This window comes from Salvelinus alpinus, chromosome 28, assembly GCF_045679555.1.
Source record: "Salvelinus alpinus chromosome 28, SLU_Salpinus.1, whole genome shotgun sequence".
Classification (NCBI taxonomy): Eukaryota; Metazoa; Chordata; class Actinopteri; order Salmoniformes; family Salmonidae; genus Salvelinus; species Salvelinus alpinus.
Window position 1 is genome coordinate 12,108,276 of NC_092113.1, and position 20,776 is coordinate 12,129,051.

Sequence of the window (20,776 nt, forward strand, 5' to 3'; positions counted from 1 at the left end):
TAAAGGTGATGTTTTCAGTGAAAAGATAGCTTCCCTAAATTTAAATTTAAAATGTTGTTCTATGGGCTTGCTATTGTTGCACGTTTCCATTAAGCTCCTAATGAAAAATGTCAATTCCTTGTATAGTATTTTCTGTTAGGCAGGTCATTTGACTGTAGATTTTTTTTGTTGCTATTTGTTGACCATTTAATAAGGGTCGGTTAGTCGGCAGCAAAATGTAACGCATTTTTTCATCCCTAGCCTTATACTCACGGTCTTTGTCATGTTTGCCCCGGAATGAGGACCACATGGTGCTTAGCCTCTTGATGGCACCTCCCTCACTCTTCTCATCCTCGCTGGGTTGGACGGTACCTAGAAGGGACCACAGGACCAACAGATCATTAGTACCTCCTACACAAGGATCCCGTTCATTAGGCAGCAAATGGAACGATATGGACTGTGATCCTCTGACCTAATAGCTTAGTCATCAGCTAACTAATCTAGGCTCAAATAGCAAAAATCCTCATGGACAATAGGGTCTGAGCCCAGTGATTTGGCATTAACATTGCATCCAAAAATGTGCAAAACTAAATTTATCCTGAACACTAACTCTCCCAACTTTGGTCACTACAATACTAACGCACTAACATAATGCCCTGGACCAGAGCAAGGGCACAGACTGGTATGTTGAGTTCAGGCTGCACGCCCACATACCATATGAAATGCAAAGATACCATCTGAGACACACGAACATCCACTTTGAGATTCGCAGACCAGCCGGTAGAAACCTGCATAATCTGCAGCTAGATGCTTCTCTCCACAGGTTCCTCCAGAGTTATCATTACGTCATCTCTAATGTGTGTATTTTGCCCTGACGTCCCACTTTTGAACACACTGCTAGAGCTATAGGTAAAGTCACAATTAAAAAGGTGTACCGTGCCCAATGGGGCTACTCACTGAGGTCAAATGACAGGGCGTCTTTCTCTTTCCCATTGGCGGCGCTTTGAGGTTGCTCACCTGGACAGGAGAAAAGACACGCAGGTCAAAACACAACTCAAGCAGGTAGTTCTGTGAATGCTGTGAAACTGGGTTGTCATAATGTTTCCACAACATTAGATGTTCTACGTTATTTCAATACGGATCATAGATACTGATCCAACACCACTACCTTCGGAAGAAATAGACGTTGGCTTACTGCCAAAATTACCATATGGTTTGCCATTTCATGTGTCTAGTCACACAATAGGCATTAACTAGTGTATATGTGTGTGTAACAGCTAAACCAGTAATGGACACTAGTGCCACAGCCAGCCAACTGACTGAACAAGTGCCACATTTCACTTCCATGCTTGCTCATCATTATGGGTCGCAGATCAGCACTGTGGAAACACAAGGTCAAAAACATGCACACCTCAGCTAAATAACAAGTAGCTAAGTAGCTTTCAGTTATGCATTTGCTCTCGTCAGCGACTTGGGCTACTTTTCCACAGTAGTGGTGCTTGGGTAAAATCACTGGGGAAGCCAAGCCAGGAAAGAAAAGCCATACCCATTGACTTTTTTCACTTTACAGCCTTATTCTAAAATGTATTTAAAAAATCCTCAGCAATCTACACACAATACCCCATAATGAAAAACTGAACAGGTTTTTCTACATTTTTGCAATTTTACTACAAATAAAACAGAATAAAACAGAAAAAACGTATTTTACCATAAGTATTCAGACCCTTTGCCATGAGACTCAAAATTGAGCTCAGGTGCATCCTGTTTCCATTGATCATCATTGAGATGTTTCTACAACTTGATTGGAGTCCACTTGTGGTAAATTAATTTGATTGGACATGATTTGGAAAGGCACACACCTGTCTATATAAGGTCCTACAGTTGACAGTGCATGCAGAGCAAAAAGTCTTGGAACCACCAAGACTCTTCCTAGAGCTGACCGCCTGGTCAAACTGAGAAATCGGGGGAGAAGGGCCTTGGTCAGGAAGGCGATCAAGAGCCTGATAGTCACTCTGACAGAGCTCCTCTGTGGAGATGGGAGAACCTTCCAGAAGGACAACCATCTCTGCAGCACTCCCCCAATTCAGGCCTTTATGGTAGAGTGGCCAGACGGAAGCCACTCCTCAGTAAAAGGCACATGACAGCCAGCTTGGAGTTTGCTAAAGGGCACCAAAAGGACTCAGACCATGAGAAACAAGATTCTTTGGTCTGATGAAACCAAGATTGAACTCTTTGGCCTGAATGCCAAGGGTCACGTGTGGAGGAAACTTGTACAATCCCTACGGTGAAGTATGGTGGTGGCAGCATCATGCTGTGGTGATGTTTTTCAGTGGCTGGGACTGGGAGACTAGTCAGGATCGAGGTAAAGATGCACAGAGCAAAGTACAGAGAGATCCTTCATGAAAACCTGCTCCAGAGCGCTTAGGACCTCAGACTGGGTTGAAGGTTCACCTTCCAACATGACAACGACCCTAAGCACACAGCCAAGACAACGCAGGAGTGGCTTCGGGACAAGTCTCTGAATGTCCATGAGCGGCTTAGCCAGAGCCTGGAAGTCCATAAAACATATTGCATGTAACAAACAGTCAAGCAAGTTAATTTGGTCAAGCAAAACATTTTTCGGACTATTGATTTAGAACCACGAGTTACCACAAGTCAAAGAAAATAGCCTCTGCCTCCACTATTCCAGCACCATTTCATCATCTAATCACCTATTCTTAGTCTAATACAGTGACAACTAAAAGATACCAAAAACGATTTAGTCAATTTAGCGTAAGCTAAATATGATGTGGCTGTCCATGGTACTGATTTAACTGTGTGTGTGTGTGTGTGCGCGCGCAAGTAGAAAAAACATGTTGACTCACCCTATTTGTAGAGAAATGCCAATGTCAGCCTCCTCTTTCATGTTGCCTAAACGGTTTATGACTCTGTTATATATGCTTTAAATGTTTGTTGTCCTAGGCTACCTGGCTAAAATGCTTGATCGCTAGCCTAACTTCCTTTCAGTGGCAACAATGCGCCAGGCCAGCTAGTTAACATTAGCCTACTACATCTAACTACATGTTGAACTTTTATCCTCTCAGGCCATATAAATAAACTTCCAGTAATTTATTGGGTAAAACACCAACATTTTGGCATCACTGTGCCTTCTTCAGGGTGGTTGGATCAGAATAGCCATTATAATTATTGGCCAGTACGGAGAAGTAAAAACACAAGTCCAAATCCCTATCTCCATCCATGGCAAATTTAGGAAAAGGGCGATTTTAGCTAGCTAGCCACAGGAGGACAATGACACAACGAGATGTAACAATTAAAATTCTGTAAATTACGTTTGGCTTCAAATGTGATGTGATTGGTGTGAAGCCAAATACGAACTGCCTTCCCGTGACACTTTTTTTGATGCGCAAGGACCATTCACAGCTGAGCTCACTCAGTTGAGCTATTATTTTAGATTATTTTTTTATCAAGGGAGGCCAAATGCTCGCTGGCTTCCTTTGAATTCAATGCTACGGGCAACAGCAATGTCATACACTTTTTGACCAGACAGCATAGATGGGCTACACAAAGACAGAGGGGTGCTGTTTTGTTTGCTTGGATGCTTTCTCCGGTGAGATACATTCAGCCTATTGAAGGACATTTATGAAACACAGAGATGAAAGATAAGTTATTTTGCATGTTTTTTTCCTTGGTCATTTTTTGGGGGAAGCCTGGCTTCCCTTGGCATCCACGAATACATGCCACTGCTTTTCCAACCACCAAATGAATACCGTAACTATCTTTCCTAGTTCCTGAGCTGCCAAAAGAAAGATGTAAACAAACGCTGTCTTTTAGAGACTCGTGCTCTAATTCCTAAACCTACCACAGCTCCTATGTTTATCCTTACTGATCTAAGTTCAACAGTCTCAGTATGATCACAAATGTTTTAACACGCAGAAAGAGTGTTACCTAACATTACCTAATCATTACCACATACCTACTCAACAGATTTTTACCAGAACACCAACCGTTTCTCGCCAACTTACACCTCTTCTCACAGTTATTCAAATGGCTCTCTTGCTAGCTGCACTGCAGAAACATTTACTAGGCACATCATTTGGACCTGACACAGTATGATAAGATCTGTGTGGATCTAAATAAAAATTGCTGGGAAACATGACAATTGGGAAATTACTTTTTACCTATATTTGCTTTTTTATGTCCAGCAATTGGATGTGGTCCAACCACCTTTTTCTACATATTTATTTACCACCAATTTCAAAGTTCACTACAGGAAACACACTTGGACCTCCAAGGAGGTTTTTCATTCAGACCTAAACACTGAACAAATACTGACCTTAGTTAAAAAAAAACTAAAATTGCACACCAAACTCCATTAGTCAACTAATCACCAAGCCCTTCAGTATTTGAATCAGATGGGCTAGTTCAGGAATTCATAAAATAAGTGGAACTGGCTGGGTTACTTGAAAAGAGGCTTGGGAAACACTGCATTAGAAGAATATATGAACAGCAAGGCTTACATAGTGTGTAGGTGTAACAGCCATTCTCCATCACAGGGCGTGCTGCCTGCCCCTCAGGCTATATAACATGTCACAACAACATCTCTGGCAGCCAGCAAGCCTCAACTCCATCCAAAGAGGGATAGGTAACTTTATTCTGGCATGACTCTCACTCCCTCTTTCTCTCAAACTCACTCTCTGCTTCCCTAAACCTTTACCTGAATGTAATCTATTAAAGTATTATTGCACTTGAGATATGACCAAAATAGTTCGCTAAAGTCCATGCCTCATGGTTTTGGTCCTGCGGGTTCAAAAATGTACACCAAAACAGTCTTCTCGTCTCTAATTTATTTGTGTGTCAACAGCCACATTCCAGTCCCTAATGTGTGCAGTCAGCTGTTAAAGGTCCCCGTAATGCCATACTAGTCGACCAACTGCAATTTATTTGAAAGGTGCAATGGCCTTCAAAGGGAGGGATCATCTGTAGCATGGGCAGTGGTGGAAAAAGTACCCAATTGTCACCCAGTAACATACTACTTGAGTAAAAGTCTAAAAGTATTTGGTTTTAAATATACTTAAGTATCAAAAGTAAATGTAATTGCTAAAATATACTCAAGTATCAAAAGAAAAAGTATATCCTTTCACATTCCTTATATTAAGCAAACCAGATGGCACCATTTTCTTGTTTTTTAAATGTATAGATAGCCAGGGGCACACTCCAACATAATTTACAAACGAAGCATTTGTGTTTAGTGAGTCAGTCAGATCAGGCAGTACGGATGAGCAGGGATGTTCGCTTGATAAGTGTGTGAATTGGACCATTTTCCTGTCCTGCTATGCATTCGAAATGTAACGAGTACTTTTTGGTATCAGGGAAAATGTATGGGGTAAAAAGTACCTTCTTTTCTTTAGGAATGTAGTGGAGTAAAAGTTGTCAAAAATATAAATTGTAAAGTGCAGATACCCCAAAAATCAACCTTATTAGTACTTTCAAGTATTTTTACTTAAGTAATTTACACCACTGAGCATGGGTTACTAAATCAAGATAAAAAAACTAGCAGGGCTACAAATAGAACAATATAGTTGAGACATATCACAAGTGAGGTGGAAACATATGGAATGCATGTTTCAACAAGGAAGTGATTTACAATGTTAGAAAGAAGAACCCCGTAAATGTATTTCTTCACTCTAGTCTGAACAGTTTTAGGCTATACCAAAATGTGGACAGCCAGAGCCTGGCGCGGTATATGGCTGGGAAAACATGCCTTAATCCAGGGATGGAATATGTCGCTGTACTCCTAATTATTCCGAAATGATGAAGGGTAAATCGAGATGATTGGAATACTGATAGTTTTTTTAATTAAACTGGACGTTTCCATCAGCATGCTAGGCTAGCTAATGCTATTACAGCCCATTTGATTCCAAGCGACGCCTAATGTTGGGGTGAGTAGCTACAGGAAGTGTTGTTGAATCCAATGGGTTGCTTTAACATTAGCTAGCCTAATGACAAAAACAGCAGTTTAATTAAAAATGTGCAGTATTTCAATCTTCTCCATGTATAATTTTGGATAATGGTATAATTAGAGGAGTACAGGCCCCTCACACATCGATGGATAGAGGTACATTTCCCAAGGCCTTCTCATGCCAGATCTTGCAGTGTCCTGATCATGTGGGAAGGTGCAATAATGGTGCTTTCAATCCATTTGGGAACTCAGCTCGGGAAAATCATGACGTCAAGTCAAATCATGACGTCAGTGATGTTCAGGTTGGAAAGTCGAAACTCTAGAAAGATGACCGAGTTCCCGACTTGAAATTCATAGTTGGATGACCGTTCAAAGCGATTTTCCCAGTCAGTGCTCGTTTTTTCCCAAGTTCCCAGTTGTCTTGAACGCACTGAAGTCGAAGATTTCCGAGGTCCCAGTTGTTTTGAACGCGGCATTATAGGCTACTCAGCCCAGTTTCATGCGTAGTGGCCACACCATGTTAAGTCAACAGAAAAGCTGTTCAGGTTATTTGCCTCGCTTAACAAGAGTATTGTCATTGAAAAGCATTTTCCCACGGCAAATAAACTTTTAGGCCGAAAATGACACAGCTACAATGTTGCGTTAGCCTATCACTTGTTGGCACCCGTGGAGTCGGACCGCGAGTTGTGACTTCATTGAAACAGCTTTTACAGTTGATGTAAACTACTTACATTTTTAAGACTATACATTAGGTTGATGTAATGATAGTCTACTCACTCCATCTCTGCTTCATATGTTTTAGTTCATGTGTTTTTCGAATCCTCCTCTTCACCGCATCTCCACTCATAGCTCTCACAGGCTTAACACTCAATGTTATCTTATTTCCCTGGATCGTTTCCTCAGACTATTTGTTTTATCGACCTCATTCGGTTTGTAGCGTAAGGAGAGTACACAACGCATGCTGTTCACGGGTTGGCTTCGCTGGAAGTCGAGCTGCACTGTAACTGTGCGCATGCGCGCGCCTATGTTTTAGCAATTGTCACCCTTTTCCCTTCACGTGGATGTGCTTCATCGGATACAATTACGCGCTACCAATGTGTATAACTATTCATTTGATAGTAACTGTAGAATTACAGGTCATTGCATCTCGTGAGTCAAGAAGACAATAGTAAAAATATAGCTGCGAGCAGCAATGAACGGGGTTCACAGGATGACAGGAAGGACACAAGATCAGTTGGATAACAAAGCAAGCACTCTATCATGTAAGAACTATCTTACATTATGTGCAATCAGTGATGGCATTATTAGAATATTAAAGTATTTTTAGCATTAGCATATGTACAGTGTCGCCATATTTGAATGCTGCAACAATCTTTTCTCAAAACCATGAAAGACGATGTAATGAGTCTAAATACAAATTCTGAAGTGAATCTGACTTATGGTTCAAGAGGAGAAGATGATTGCAGATGAAGAATGAGTTATTTATAGTTTCCTTGTTTTTTGACACAATACCAAATGTACCTTAAGGACATCCATGATAGCGATGACAAGTTTCAAGTTGATAGGCCACTCTGGAGTGGATTTACAGTGGTTTAAATGGACACATAAAATCAGACTTTGGATTTGTCAATAACTCAGCCAACACAAACTAAGTTAAAACTTCTTTGGGATAGGGGGGCGGTATTTTCACGTCCGGATGAAAAGCGTGCCCAAAGTAAACTGTCTGTTTCTCAGGCCCAGAAGCTAGGATATGCATATAATTGGTAGATTTAGATAGAAAACACTCTAAAGTTTCTAAAACTGTTAAAATCATGTCTGTGAGTATAACAGAACGTATTTGGCAGGCGAAACCCCGAGGACAAACCATCCAGGAATTTATTTTTTGAGATGACTGTGTTTTCAATTGGTTTTCTATGGGATACTAGATTTATGAGGCCTCTGTTTGCAGTTCCTATGGCTTCCACTAGATGTCAACAGTCTTTAGAAATTGGTTGATGTTTTTCCTTTGAGAAATTAAGAAGTAGCCCTTTCCTTTCTGGGTGTCAAGCCTAGTGGACTGTTTTGTTTGGGGTGCGCGACCTGGAACTCGCTCCACTTTCATTTTATCCGCTATTGAACGCAGTATAATCTGTCTTAAATTTTATCGATTATTTACGTTTTAAAATACCTAAAGTTGGATTAGGAAAGTTGTTTGAAATGTTTGGACAAAGTTTACAGGTAACTTATTAGATAATTTGTAGTCATGTTGGGCGAGTTGGAACCGGTGTTTTTCTGAATCAAACGCGCCAAATAAATTGACATTTTGGGGATATAACGAAGGAATTAATCGAACAAAAGGACCATTTGTGATGTTTCTGGGACATATTGGAGTGCCAACAGAAGAAGATCTTGAAAGGTAAGGCATGAATTATTTGAGTTATTTCTGAGTTTTGTGTCGCGCCTGGCTGGTTGAAAAATGTTTGTCATGCATTTGTATGATGGGTCGCTGTCCAGATAATCGCATGGTTTGCTTTCGCCGTAAAGCCTTTTTAAAATCTGACACGCTGACTGGATTAACAAGAAGTTAAGCTTCATTTTGGTGTATTGTACTTGTGATTTTATGAAAGTTAAATATTTCTAACAATTTTATTTGAATTTGGCGCTCTGCCATTTCACCGAATGTTGTCGAATCGATCCCGCTAACGGGATTTGATCCATAAGAAGTTTTTAAGACATGTACCATGCTGTAATTTGGTCCTATGGTTCATGAGAAGAAGATTTTTTAAGTATTTTTTTTCTTCATATTAGTATATGTGCTAATATGAATCTACTGATATAGTGTGGCCATCTTTGAATGCAGTAACACTATTTTCTCAAACTCTTTAGGGACTATTGTGATGATACAACATTTGGACTGAATCTGACTTTTAGTCCATGAGAATAATATTTTTTATGATTATTTTAAGCATTAGCATTACATAATCCAAAAAGTGAATTGTTAATAGTTTCCTTATTTTATAAGACATCAAATGCCAAACCTAACATGGTTCATCATGGTAATGTCTTTGATGACCCTAAACAGTTTGAAATTGATAGGCCATTATGCAGTGGAATTACAAAGGACTTACATGGACACGTAAAATCTGATTTCCTGATTTATAAGTAACTCAGCCATCTCTTAACCAATCCACTTGGAGATATTTGGACATATGGTTCATGAGAAGACGTTTTTCAAAAAGTTAAATACAGACGAAAATCAATACAGACGAAAATCTATCCTGACAGACCTTATTAAGTCCCATTAAGGCAAATTTGGCCAGCATGAGGAAAGATATCTACAAACATAGTTTGAGTCTCTAGGTCAAACGGGGCGCGGATATGAGGGTTTAAGTGAGACTGCTTATAACAGCGCCACCTATAGGACGATCAGTGACATTATTTTTGACCAAGTTACGCATGGCCTCTAGTTTTTGTGTGCCAAATTAGAACAAAAGTTACCAATATATGCGTGAGTTTGTATTTGGACCTGCTGCCAAAGCAGCAGCTACTCTTCCTGGGGTCCAGCAAAATTAAGGCAGTTTATACAATTTTAAAACATTACAGTACATTCACAGATTTCACAACACACTGTGTGCCCTCAGGCCCCTACTCCACCACTACCACATATATACAGTACACAATCCGTGTGTGTGTGTGTGTGTGTGTGTGTGTGTGTGTGTGTGTGTGTGTGTGTGTGTGTGTGTGTGTGTGTGTGTGTGTGTGTGTGTGTGTGTGTGTGTGTGTGTGTGTGTGTGTGCGTGTGTGTGTGCGCATGTCTGTGCGCATGTCTGTGCCAATGTTTGTGTTGCTTCACAGTCCCCGCTGTTCCATAAGGTGTTTTTTAATCTGTTTTTTAAATCAAATTTTACTGCTTGCGTCAGTTACTTGATGTGGAATAGAGTTCCATGTAGTCATGGCTCTATGTAGTACTGTGTGCCTCCCATAGTCTGTTCTTGGGGACTGTGAAGAGACCTCTTGTGGCATGTCTTGTGGGGAATGCATGGGTGTCCGAGCTGTGTGCCAGTAGTTCAAACAGACAGCTCGGTGCATTCAATATGTCAATACCTCTCATAAATAAAAGTAGTGATGAAGTCAATCTCTCCTCCACTTTCAGCCAGGAGAGATTGACATGCATATTATTAATATTAGCTCTCTGTGTACATCCAAGGGCCAGCCGTGCTGCCCTGTTCTGAGCCAATTGCAAAGTCCTTTTTTGTTGCACCTGATCACACGACTGAACAGTAGTCCAGGTGCAACAAAACTAGGGCCTGTAGGACCTGCCTTGTTGATAATGTTGTTAAGAAGGCAGAACATCGCTTTATTATAGACAGACTTCTCCCCATCTTAGCTACTACTGCATCAATATATTTTGACCATGACAGTTTACGATCTAGTGTTACTCCAAGCAGTGTTGTCACCTCAACTTGCTTAATTTCCACATTATTTATTACAAGATTTAGTTGAGGTTTAGGGTTTTGTTCCAAATACAATGCTTGTAGTTTTAGAAATATTTAGGGCTAACTTATTCCTTGCCACCCACTCTGAAACTAACTGCAGCTCTTTGTTGAGTGTTGCAGTCATTTCAGTCGCTGTAGTAGCTGACGTGTATAGTGTTGAGTCATTCGCATACATAGAAACTCTGGCTCTACTCAGTCAGTGGCATGTCGTTAGTAAAAATTGAAAAAAGCAATGGGCCTAAACAGCTAACCTGGGGAATTCCCGATTCTAACTGGATTATATTTGACAGGGTTCCATTAAAGAACACCCTCTGTGTTTTGTTAGACAAGTAACTCTTTATCCACATTATAGCAGGGGGTGTAAAGCCATAACACATACGTTTTTCCAGCAGTAGACTATGATCAATAATGTGAAAAGGTGCACTGAAGTCTAAAAAGACAGCCCCCACAATCATTTTATCATCAATTTCTCTCAGCCAATCATCAGTCATTTGGGTAAGTGCTGTGCTTGTTGAGTGTCCTTCCCTATAAGCATGCTGAAATTCTGTTGTCAATTTGTTTACTGTAAAATAGCATTGTATCTGGTCAAACACAATTTTTTTCCAGAAGTTTACTAAGGGTTGTTAACAGGCTGACTAGTCGGCTATTTGAGCCAGTAAAGGGGGCTTTACTATTCTTGGGTAGCGGAATGAGTTAGTTGACATTGTCAAGAAAAAAAATATTCTAAGAATAAAAATAGGTTTCATGTGAAGCCCTAATAAAATGGGTATATGTGCGGAGCCTCATGCTGGGATGTTATCTAAGATTTCAGGCGCGTTTCTCTTTCCAGGCGTTGCTGAAACATGCCAAATCTTACAACGCCTGGATAGGTATTTTACATATCAGCTAACCACATGTTGGTCACGTTACCCTGCTTAGATGTGGAATGCATCAACCAATGGTTGACGTTGGGCACCAGATTGCTATAACATATGTGGTTAGCTGTTAAGTAAAATACTTATCCAGACGTTGTAAGATATGGTATGAGTCAGCAAAGTCTGAGCAGGGGAGCACGACCCATATGTTATAGCAATCTGGTGCTCGATGGCACAGTCGATGACGTGGCATTGGTTGATGCATGCAACGTCTGAATAGGGGAACGTGACCCTCATCATGTTAGCTGTTTGTCTTGCACATGCCTTTTTATGAGGGGATTCACTATTTTGAAAATTCGAACATATATTTTATGGAAAAGAGATTACTGTTCGATTTGAGCAGGGCGCACCTCCCTCACCGGTTTGGCCCCAGTCATGTGATGGGCCAAAACCCAGTGCAACCCGGGCCAGTTTAATCAAATCCCCTCTATGCATTTACAGGTGTGCTTCTCCTACTCAGGTAAACAATGATTAATCATCAAGCATATGACCTTAAGTGCGAATTATTCATAATTCAAGAAATTACACTGTTGTTTTCTTTTAAAGAAAAGTAGACAAAACATATTTCATCCCTATTCTTTAAGTTTTCTTCCTTGAATAGCCTAATATTACTGGTTCACAGCCATAAATAAAGTGACACTTCTTGTTTTCAGTACAGTTATGTAGGCCTACTAGTGCACATAAAAACAGTGAATTATGACTGAATTGCAAGTGAGAGGAAGTTGAGGAACACACCAACATGAGGTCTCCAAACTCATTCTTAGATGTTACCAACTTGTATTTTGAACTTTTATTTTGGTAGTAGCTTGTATTTTGGTAGCAGCCTACATGATCAAATGCCACAAATAGTTCCATAATGATGGTACTCACCATGAATTGCCCTCTCTCCATCTCCTCTTTTTAACGCAAGATCCTACATGCACAAGCTATCCTATACACATGTCCTATACACTTATTCTATACAGATTAGCGATGTGACATTATTCAACACATACAGTGAAGCATCATCCTGGACTTCCTGCACAGCAAGCGGTACCGATGCAGTCTGGAACCAACAGGACCCTGACCAGCTTCTACCCCCAAGCCATAAGACTGCTAAATAGTTTGCCCCCGTAGCTATTGGTAAACTATTTAACTATTTGCATTGACCCTTTAAGCACTAACTCTTTTGACTCATCACATACTCTGCTGTTACCGTTTGTTATCTGTCCGGTTGCCTATCACGTTATCCCTACCTATATGTCCATATCTACATCAATTACCTCGTACCCCTACAGATCAACTCGGTACTGGTACCCTGTGTATATAGCCAAGTTATCGTTACTCATGGTGTATTTATTCCTTGTGTTATTATGTTTTTCTATTATTTCTTTTTTTCTCTCTCTGCATTGTTGGGAAGGGCCAGTAAGTAAGCATTTCACTGTCAGTCTATACCTGTTGTTTATGAAGCATGTGACAGATAACATTTGCTTTGATTTGATCATAGCATCCATGATGTTGAGAATAGTTAGGTGAATAGTAAGGTATGTTTACTCTTTAACCGGTCAGCCATTGGCCTCAGCTGGACCAGATGGGTGGGTCCTCCTGAGGCGCCCGTCACAGGAGCATCAACCTCCTCCCTCTCCTCTAGAACCCTCTCTAGAAGAAGAAGAACCACAACAACAACAATTCATCCTTTACTTGCATGTTCGGTATAACACTGTTCATGTTCAGAGAGAGAAGGAGAAAGAGAGAGCGATGGTAGATGTTTAGTTGACGGCCACTCACCGTTTCTTGAGGCCTCGCGCACCGAGGAGTAGAACTGCAGCCCTCTCCGTCTAAATCCAGTCTCTTGGCCATCTGTTAGCGGTTTACCTTGGATTGACATTAAGCATCAAGAAGTTTTACTTCAACCTCTTTTGGAATTACACCAAACTTCTGTGATGTACATGTATATGAAGGAATGTTTAATCACAGTTTCGAAAAATGGACAGTAATGATGAATGTTTATACAAGTACTGTATGTATCAACTTAGCTAAAATAATATTATAATAAATTAATAAATATTATTTAATAAATGATTACACTGACACACCGTCAAGACAGTTAAAAATTATTTTTGTCAAGGCAAGTGCCATCTGCCTGTTGAACACCTGGGCCAGTGAATAGCAGAATGACATGGATGCTCACGTTTGGAATAAAAAGAGGAAAAGCTCCAGCTTCTTCTCTGAGGCCTCTCTCCCTCCATCCTAGCTCTCTTTGTCTGGAAGAGAGGGGGAGAAATAGTTTAGATTTTTTTTTTTAAGGAATACAATTAATTGAAAGGAATGACTCAAATGTCAACATCCAAACTTTAACTACTTAAAATTGTTTGCATTTATAATTTTTTGGTTGTTGATTTTAGTCTGAGATACCGTCCCTGAATGTCATAGCAGCATCACACCTGGACCTCAAGCACCTGATTCCCTGTCTCGTGAAGGTCATCCCTGTGTCACTACTATCCAGTATTCATGCTCTCCCATCCGTCTGCCTGTCAGTTTCCGTAATGTACCAGAGACACAGGCTGTATGTGCACATCATGGGTCTGGATGGGAATGCATCTAGCTAGACTATTTATAGCTGACCAAAATGACAGGACATGGAATGCCCCATGGGAAATCTCCCTGATGATACAACCCCACAGTGTTGGGAGGGGACGCTAACGTTATGGCCTTGTTGTAGTCTCTAGACAGACGGGTTGCCTCCCCCGATGTTCCGGCTTACATGTCTGTTTATGTTCCGGGGTCAGTTGGGACAGAGAGGATGAGTCGGAAATGTGATGTGCGTTACCGGTGACGTCACTGCCGTATCCGCTTGTTCCCTTAGCTAAACATGAGCACCGCATTTTAAACCCGTTTCAACCAAACTCGTGATTTGTTGAGAGTTGTCTGCAAAATGTTTTCTCCTTTTGAAATGAGAATCTGACATCGTCCCAAGACCTTGTGCCATTGTCTAGCTTACGTTGGTCCAAGGTCTGGGATTTCCAAAACTAGCGTGATTGTGGAAACATTGTAGGAATGTTGTGTGCTGTAGCTTAAGAATGACAGTTTGGGTTCCACTACCACTTTTTTCATTGAACATGGTGTAGTATGCCCTGTGATGGTAATGGAATATTTAGTGGCCCAGTAGGCCTATATAACATCATAAACAAGTGGACAGAGTCTTCAGTGTCTTTTCCTAATCTTTGTCATAATGTGATAATTTCAAGATTCTGAATTGAGGGCTAAATCGGAGGCTAATAGAGTGTGAATGCCAACACACAAACCCTTCACTTCAATGATAGATCCAGGTCTATTTTTACTGACACCTAAGTCAAAACAATAACTATACTGAACAAAAATATAAACTCAAAAAGGTCACATTTTTTACTGAGTTACAGTTTATATAAGGAAATTAGTCAATTGAAATATTTGAATTAGCCCCTAATCTATGGATTTCACATGACTGGGAGGGCATATGCCCACCTACTGGGGAGCTAGGCTCGGCCAATCAGAATGAGTTTTTCCCCACAAACTGGCTTCATTACAGACAGAAATGCTCCTCAGTTTCATCGGCTGTCTGGGTGGTTGGTCTCAGACGATCCCGTAGGTGAAAAGCCAGATGTGGAGTTTCTGGGCTGGCAGGGTTACACGTGGTCTGCGTTTGTGAGGCCGGTAGGACGTACTGCCAAATTCACAAACATTATGTTGGAGGTGGCTTACGGTAGAGAAATTCTATTCAATTTTCTGGCAACAGCTCTGGTGGACATTCCTGCAGTCAGCATGGTAATTGAACGCTCCCTCACAACTTGAGACATCTGTGGCATTGTGTTGTGCGACAAAACTGCACATTTTAGAGTGGCCTTTATTGTCTCCAGCACAAGGTGCACATGTGTAATGATCATGCTGTTTAATCAGCTTCTTGATATGTCACACCTGTCAAGTGGATGGATTAGCTTGGCAAAGGACAAATGCTCACTAACAGGGATGTAAACAAATTTGTGCACACAATTTGAGAGAAATAAGCTTTTTGTGCATATTTCAGTTCATAAAACATGGGACCAAAACTTTACATGTTGCGTTTTCATTTTTGTTCAGTATGGAATCTGCATCCGTGTTCTTCTGAGTTATAGAGGGAATTGCTCCTAACAGTCCATTCTAGATTTGGGTCATGCCGTCCTCTTGGGATCCCCTGTCCAGTGAAATGTGACTGTGTGTACGACAAGGACCACCCCTCTTCGCAAGAGCAAACACTAAGGGGGTATTTTAAGCCTCTGGGAACATTGTGTGTCTGAACTGTCAGTGACTGGATTGGCCTGTACACATTCGCCCACCCTGGGGCTCTCTGTCCACTGTTCACTTTGAATCTAACCAGTAGCCTACTGTAGGTACTGCACCTATTCCCAGACTCAATATTTGGGTCGATTCCAGATTGTGTGAAATTAACTTTGGTCAGATTCTGTGTCCTGTTCTCATACACACTACCCTCCTTCTAAAAGCAGAGTTAACCAGAGTTCACCAACTGACAAGCCCCTACTAGTCCCAGTGTCGATGTCATTCATTATCCCAATAACAGGTTACTAAGTAACCTGCTTTTTCACCCACTGAAGTGTATTAGGGCAAATAAAATATCTGACTTGGTGTTAACTCTCTCTCTCTCTTTTACCTAATCTCCTAAGTAATGGTAGTTGCTGGTAATCTGACTGAAGATTAGGTTCGAAAGCTTATCTAAACAAACCTGACATATTGTGCGCTTACCGTATGCTGCAGCTTGTGGTTGTGTAATGTTAGGACACTAGGAAAGAAGACACACATCTAACATAATATTGTTCTGTCATGTATTATTTTATTATTACCTACCTTTTTATTGTATTATTTGATCGTATGTGTTCATAAAATGCTTACATGCAACAAGCTAACTCAGTTGAGCTAACAATGAATTAAGTCTATATATTGGGCTTTTACAGTGGCTGCAATGTAGTACAGTATTGCTCTTTGCTGTATATAGTGAGTTGTTCACTGCGCCGAAGACGTGGTAGTTGATTAAGGCAGCCCTCCGCACCTCTCTAATTCAGAGGGATTGGGTTAAATGCGGAAGACACATTTCAGTTGAATGCATTCAGTTGTACAACTGACTAGGTATCCCCCTTTCCCTTTCCCATCAGCATTGCAGAGTGTGACCCAAACCTATGGAGGGCACTGAAACACAAGCACAGCCTTGTGTTTCAGTCACAACCACCTGTGGCACAAATAGTCCTTTTTGAATAAAGCATATGGATAAAATGTACTCAAATAAGAGTGTATTTATGGCAAGTCTGATGTCTTGATTTCGTTATGACAAGAGGAAGTCACCAAACACAGTGGTTGTGCTGTTACCACTAACCACAGGAAGTAAAAGTAAAATTGTGTTTGTTTGATAGCACCAGCATCCTGTCAAGTAGATCACACATTTCTCCTCCCTTGTGATGTTTATTGACGGGAAATTGTGAGATATCAAAATATTTTAAATGTGCCTCTTACACAACTATTGAGATGATTCTAAAGAAATCTGCTATGGCAAAAATGATCTAGGTTTGATAAAAACAGAATACACAATACACTTTCTCTTGATCTAATAACCCCCCACAAACTGTGCAATAGTTTACACACTTAGTGATTATTTTCAGGTTTTTGTTCTCTTTCTCTATCAGGTATTTATCTTACATTTACAGTGTATTTACCAATATCCATTTAGCTTTACTTTGCCTGGTGCAACATTATTTCCGTGCCTCTAATCATAGGCCTAGGCCAGAATCCCACAGGTAACGCTGCGTAGTGCAACCTTGAACTCAACACACGTAGAACACAGTTGAAATGGGTCAGACCGACTAACATACCGGTACTCACCAAGGTACAATCTCTTGCCCAATCAGAATCAACCTGTAGGTAAATCCACTGATCGTGTCCTCAAATTGTGGTTGATAGAACAATCCACTGCTTGGTTCGGTTTGTAGGTATAACTAAGCAGTTCACCTCTAACCAGGCAGACACCACTGCTAGAGGAAATGGCAGCGGACCATTCTGTCAAGTTGAAGTCCCCATAACTTTCTCTCACTCTCTCTCAATTCTGTCCTTCCTTACCTCTTTACTTTCAACCTATATTTTTTATTTCCTTTATTTTTATTTCACTTTGAAGTCTTTTGTTCGTACTCTCCTTGTCTCTGTATGTTTAGCAGTTCCAAAGGTTGCTGGTGCACTACACTATGAGGAAGTGTGCATGTTGACAGTGTGTACAATGCACGCCTCAGTTAGCAGAAACAGACTTTACACTTTAACCCAGGCCCAGGGGAATTTCCTCTTTCGATATTAGTTGTGATTATTGCACATGCATCTGTATGCATTAATACATAGACAGGTGTGTATCATGTATCACCAATCTCTCAGTTTCACCCCTTATCCTCCCTTCGCAGGATATTGTCGACAACCAAGTAATGGTGCTGAATGTTGCTATCCCTTTCTCTAACCTAATCATTTCTGACACACCTTTGCCTATCCATTTGACACATAGCACTCTACTGTATGGGACGTTATGTCGGCCAGCTAAATAGGGTTACTTTATTTTTGCAAAATGGGCAACAACATGAATGTGAAATGGATTACAACATGAATGCAGAATGTCCTTCATGAACATTTAGGTCAATGGTAAGCTACAGGAAGTAGCTGTAGACAAACTAAACTGCACCGCGTACTGGTTCTCTTCTATATGAGAGTGTGTTACGATTTGTTATCTCAGCATGTTGTTGTTGTGTTCCTTCTACTGTATATGACAAGATCAATGTCCACCAACTCCCAAGAAGCAGTTTCCTGGCACCAATCTAACCCAAAGGGGTGTGGGGAGGAGGAGAGCGGCCCTACAATATTGGTCTGTGACCAGGTGCAAACTGGCCCGAAGTACTCCAAGCAAAGTATGCTTCACTATGCATAAACAATGCATCCTTTTCGCCCAAGTGTCTTCATATTACATAACCCGTGCCAACATCGACTAAGCATCTCAGCTAAGCACAGCTCTTAACATTCAGCTGTTGTATGTTGGAATGACACATGACAATTCTAATAGAGTATCAAACAGGTGTGTGTGTGTGCAATAACTATACTGTAGGCAGGTCTGGGCTTCATGCATTGAATGATACACCCTATGACTGCTTCTGGTGTATTGACGGGGTGGGATCTTAAAGAAATGTAGTCCTTCTTTCTGGCATTTCGCAAAGGCTGTATGTGATCGCACGACACATTTTTTGGTGCGTGTCGATATGGCTGTTGTTGTTCGATAGAGCCATTGAATGTCTTTCAGTGATGTTCCTATCAGCGGATTAATTTCTAAATATACAAGCTGACACATTTTTTACAGTCTCTGAAAAACTACAACTCGCGCGGGGCGGTGCTTCGTGCTCTGGCCCCGTCCCTACCCAAAGGCAGGCGTTTTTGAAAACGAGGCGGACACTAATAACAATCCTTTGCTGTATGAAAAATATGGTGGCTAGCTAAGTTGTTTTTCCTGCAAGCCACCTAGCTAGCTAGCTGACTTTAGTTTATTTACTGAACCCCACATTGTGTATTGCTGGCTAACATACTACTGTGTTACAGTGGGGGGGAAATCTAATAATTTTCTTCTGTTTGCAACTTAGGTAGCTAACTTGTAGCTAAGTTAGCTAAACAACTACAGGTAGCCATATCTATGACTAAAATAGAAGAGGTTTTACAATCTGAGATCTATTGAATGTTGATTTATTTTTTAGATATGACTACTAAACAGCAAGCTACAACATTACAACCAGCCATCTAAAGCTAGGTTTACCAGCAAACATTAGCACGTGACTGGAGTTGGCTAGCTAGTTAGCAGCCGCCAGGGTAACTTGTTATGCGCCACGCCTTGTGTTTGTAACTTGTTAGAAAATGTGTAACATAATTGACGAGGGTTGACATTGGTTATGATTATGACCGTGAATGCATTTCAATCTCACATAATTATAGGCATTACGCAAGCTAGGATTCCAAACAGATGTAAATAACAATTATTGGCTTACTAGGTAACAGTGATGAGAAACAATAATACAACAATTTACTGTTGTAAATCTGAAACTGATAAGCTGGTTTAACTATAAAAATATTTGCCTAAGCATGCCTGATAGACATGGCTGTAGCTAGATAGTCTGGCTACCTTTAAAAAGACAAAACATTTTAACCTTTATTTATACAGAGATAACATCTCTTTTCCAAGAGAGACCTGGTCCAATAGCAGCAGGGGGAACAACGTTTCAGACAAAACAACTTACATACACTAACACAACATTAAACAAAACTATAAACACACAAAAACATTTTACCTTAAAAACACGAAAGTCTTGACTAAATACAGCTGGCCTAAAGACAATTACACTCTTCGATGATATACAGTATACATCGATCAAGTGTTTAAACTCCACCAACAAATCTAGATCATTCAATTTTTAAATGTTCAGGAGAGAATTCCAGGACCACGGAGCTAAGTAACTAAAACTATTTCTACCATGACCTGTTCTAATTTTTGGTACTGTTAGAAGCAAATGAGAATGGGACCGTAATTGATATTAATTTACCGACCTGACTAAAAAATAACAGAGATTCAATGACGACCAGCCAACAGCGCTGTAGAGATCCCAATGATGTGTTAGATGTTTTTGAGGGCTGCATGATACACTGAATCAAGTGCTCTCATGGTAGTGGCTGAGGCCTACATATATATAACATCACTAAATTTAAAACCGCCAGTAATGTACATCGTACCAGCTCCTTCCTGGCCTCAAAAGAAAAACAAGTCTTATGCCAGTAATAAAAACCTATTCTCAGCTTGAGCTTCCTTATCAAGTTCTCTACATGCACAGTGAAGCTCAGCTTATCATCAACATACACACCCAAATATTTGTACACTTTAACTTGCTCTATAGTATGTCCAGCCAATGTAGCAATGACATGATTAGTAACATGCCTGGCATTTCAAAATACCATGCATTTTGTTTGACCTGAATTTAGAACCAGCTTTAAATCATACAGATTCTGTTGTATGATGTTAAATGCTCTTTGGGCATTTTCAAAAGCTGAAGATGAACTACTACCACTTGAATAAAGAACAGTATCATCTGCATAAGAATTAACATCCGCTGTTTCAATAAGATCCCCAATGTTGTTGATATACAAAATGAACAACAGTGGGCCCAAAATAGAACCTTGCGGAACACTTGAGCACACCTCTATGGACCTAAAGTATATATACAAAAGTATGTGGATACTCCTTCAAATGAGTGGATTCAGCTATTTCAGCCACACACGTTGCTGACAGGTGTATAAAATCACACAGTCATGCAATCTCCATAGACAAACATTGGCAGTAGAATGGCCTTACTGAAGAGCTCAGTTACTTTCAACATGGCATCCTA

At 40.5% G+C, this 20,776-nt stretch overlaps 1 protein-coding gene across 4 annotated transcripts in view; it reads right to left on the bottom strand.

Moving 5' to 3' along the window:
* LOC139557201 (DENN domain-containing protein 2D-like) overlaps positions 1-17,561 on the bottom strand; it is a 33,904-nt gene extending 16,343 nt beyond the window's left edge. Inside the window, exons 1-6 of one of the 4 annotated variants that reach the window (XM_071371686.1) lie at positions 17,445-17,561; positions 13,498-13,570; positions 13,095-13,181; positions 12,861-12,965; positions 937-996; positions 253-351 (exon numbers count right to left, since the gene is read on the bottom strand). In XM_071371686.1, coding sequence (XP_071227787.1) covers positions 253-351; positions 937-996; positions 12,861-12,965; positions 13,095-13,181; positions 13,498-13,555 — 409 coding nt within the window. In that variant the 5' untranslated portion in view covers positions 13,556-13,570; positions 17,445-17,561. Of the gene's footprint in view, positions 1-252; positions 352-936; positions 997-6,715; positions 6,984-12,860; positions 12,966-13,094; positions 13,182-13,497; positions 13,571-17,200 lie in introns of those variants that run through there. The other 3 variants (XM_071371684.1, XM_071371685.1, XM_071371687.1) reach the window with 3 other exon arrangements.
* Between the last annotated feature and the right edge of the window lie 3,215 nt (positions 17,562-20,776).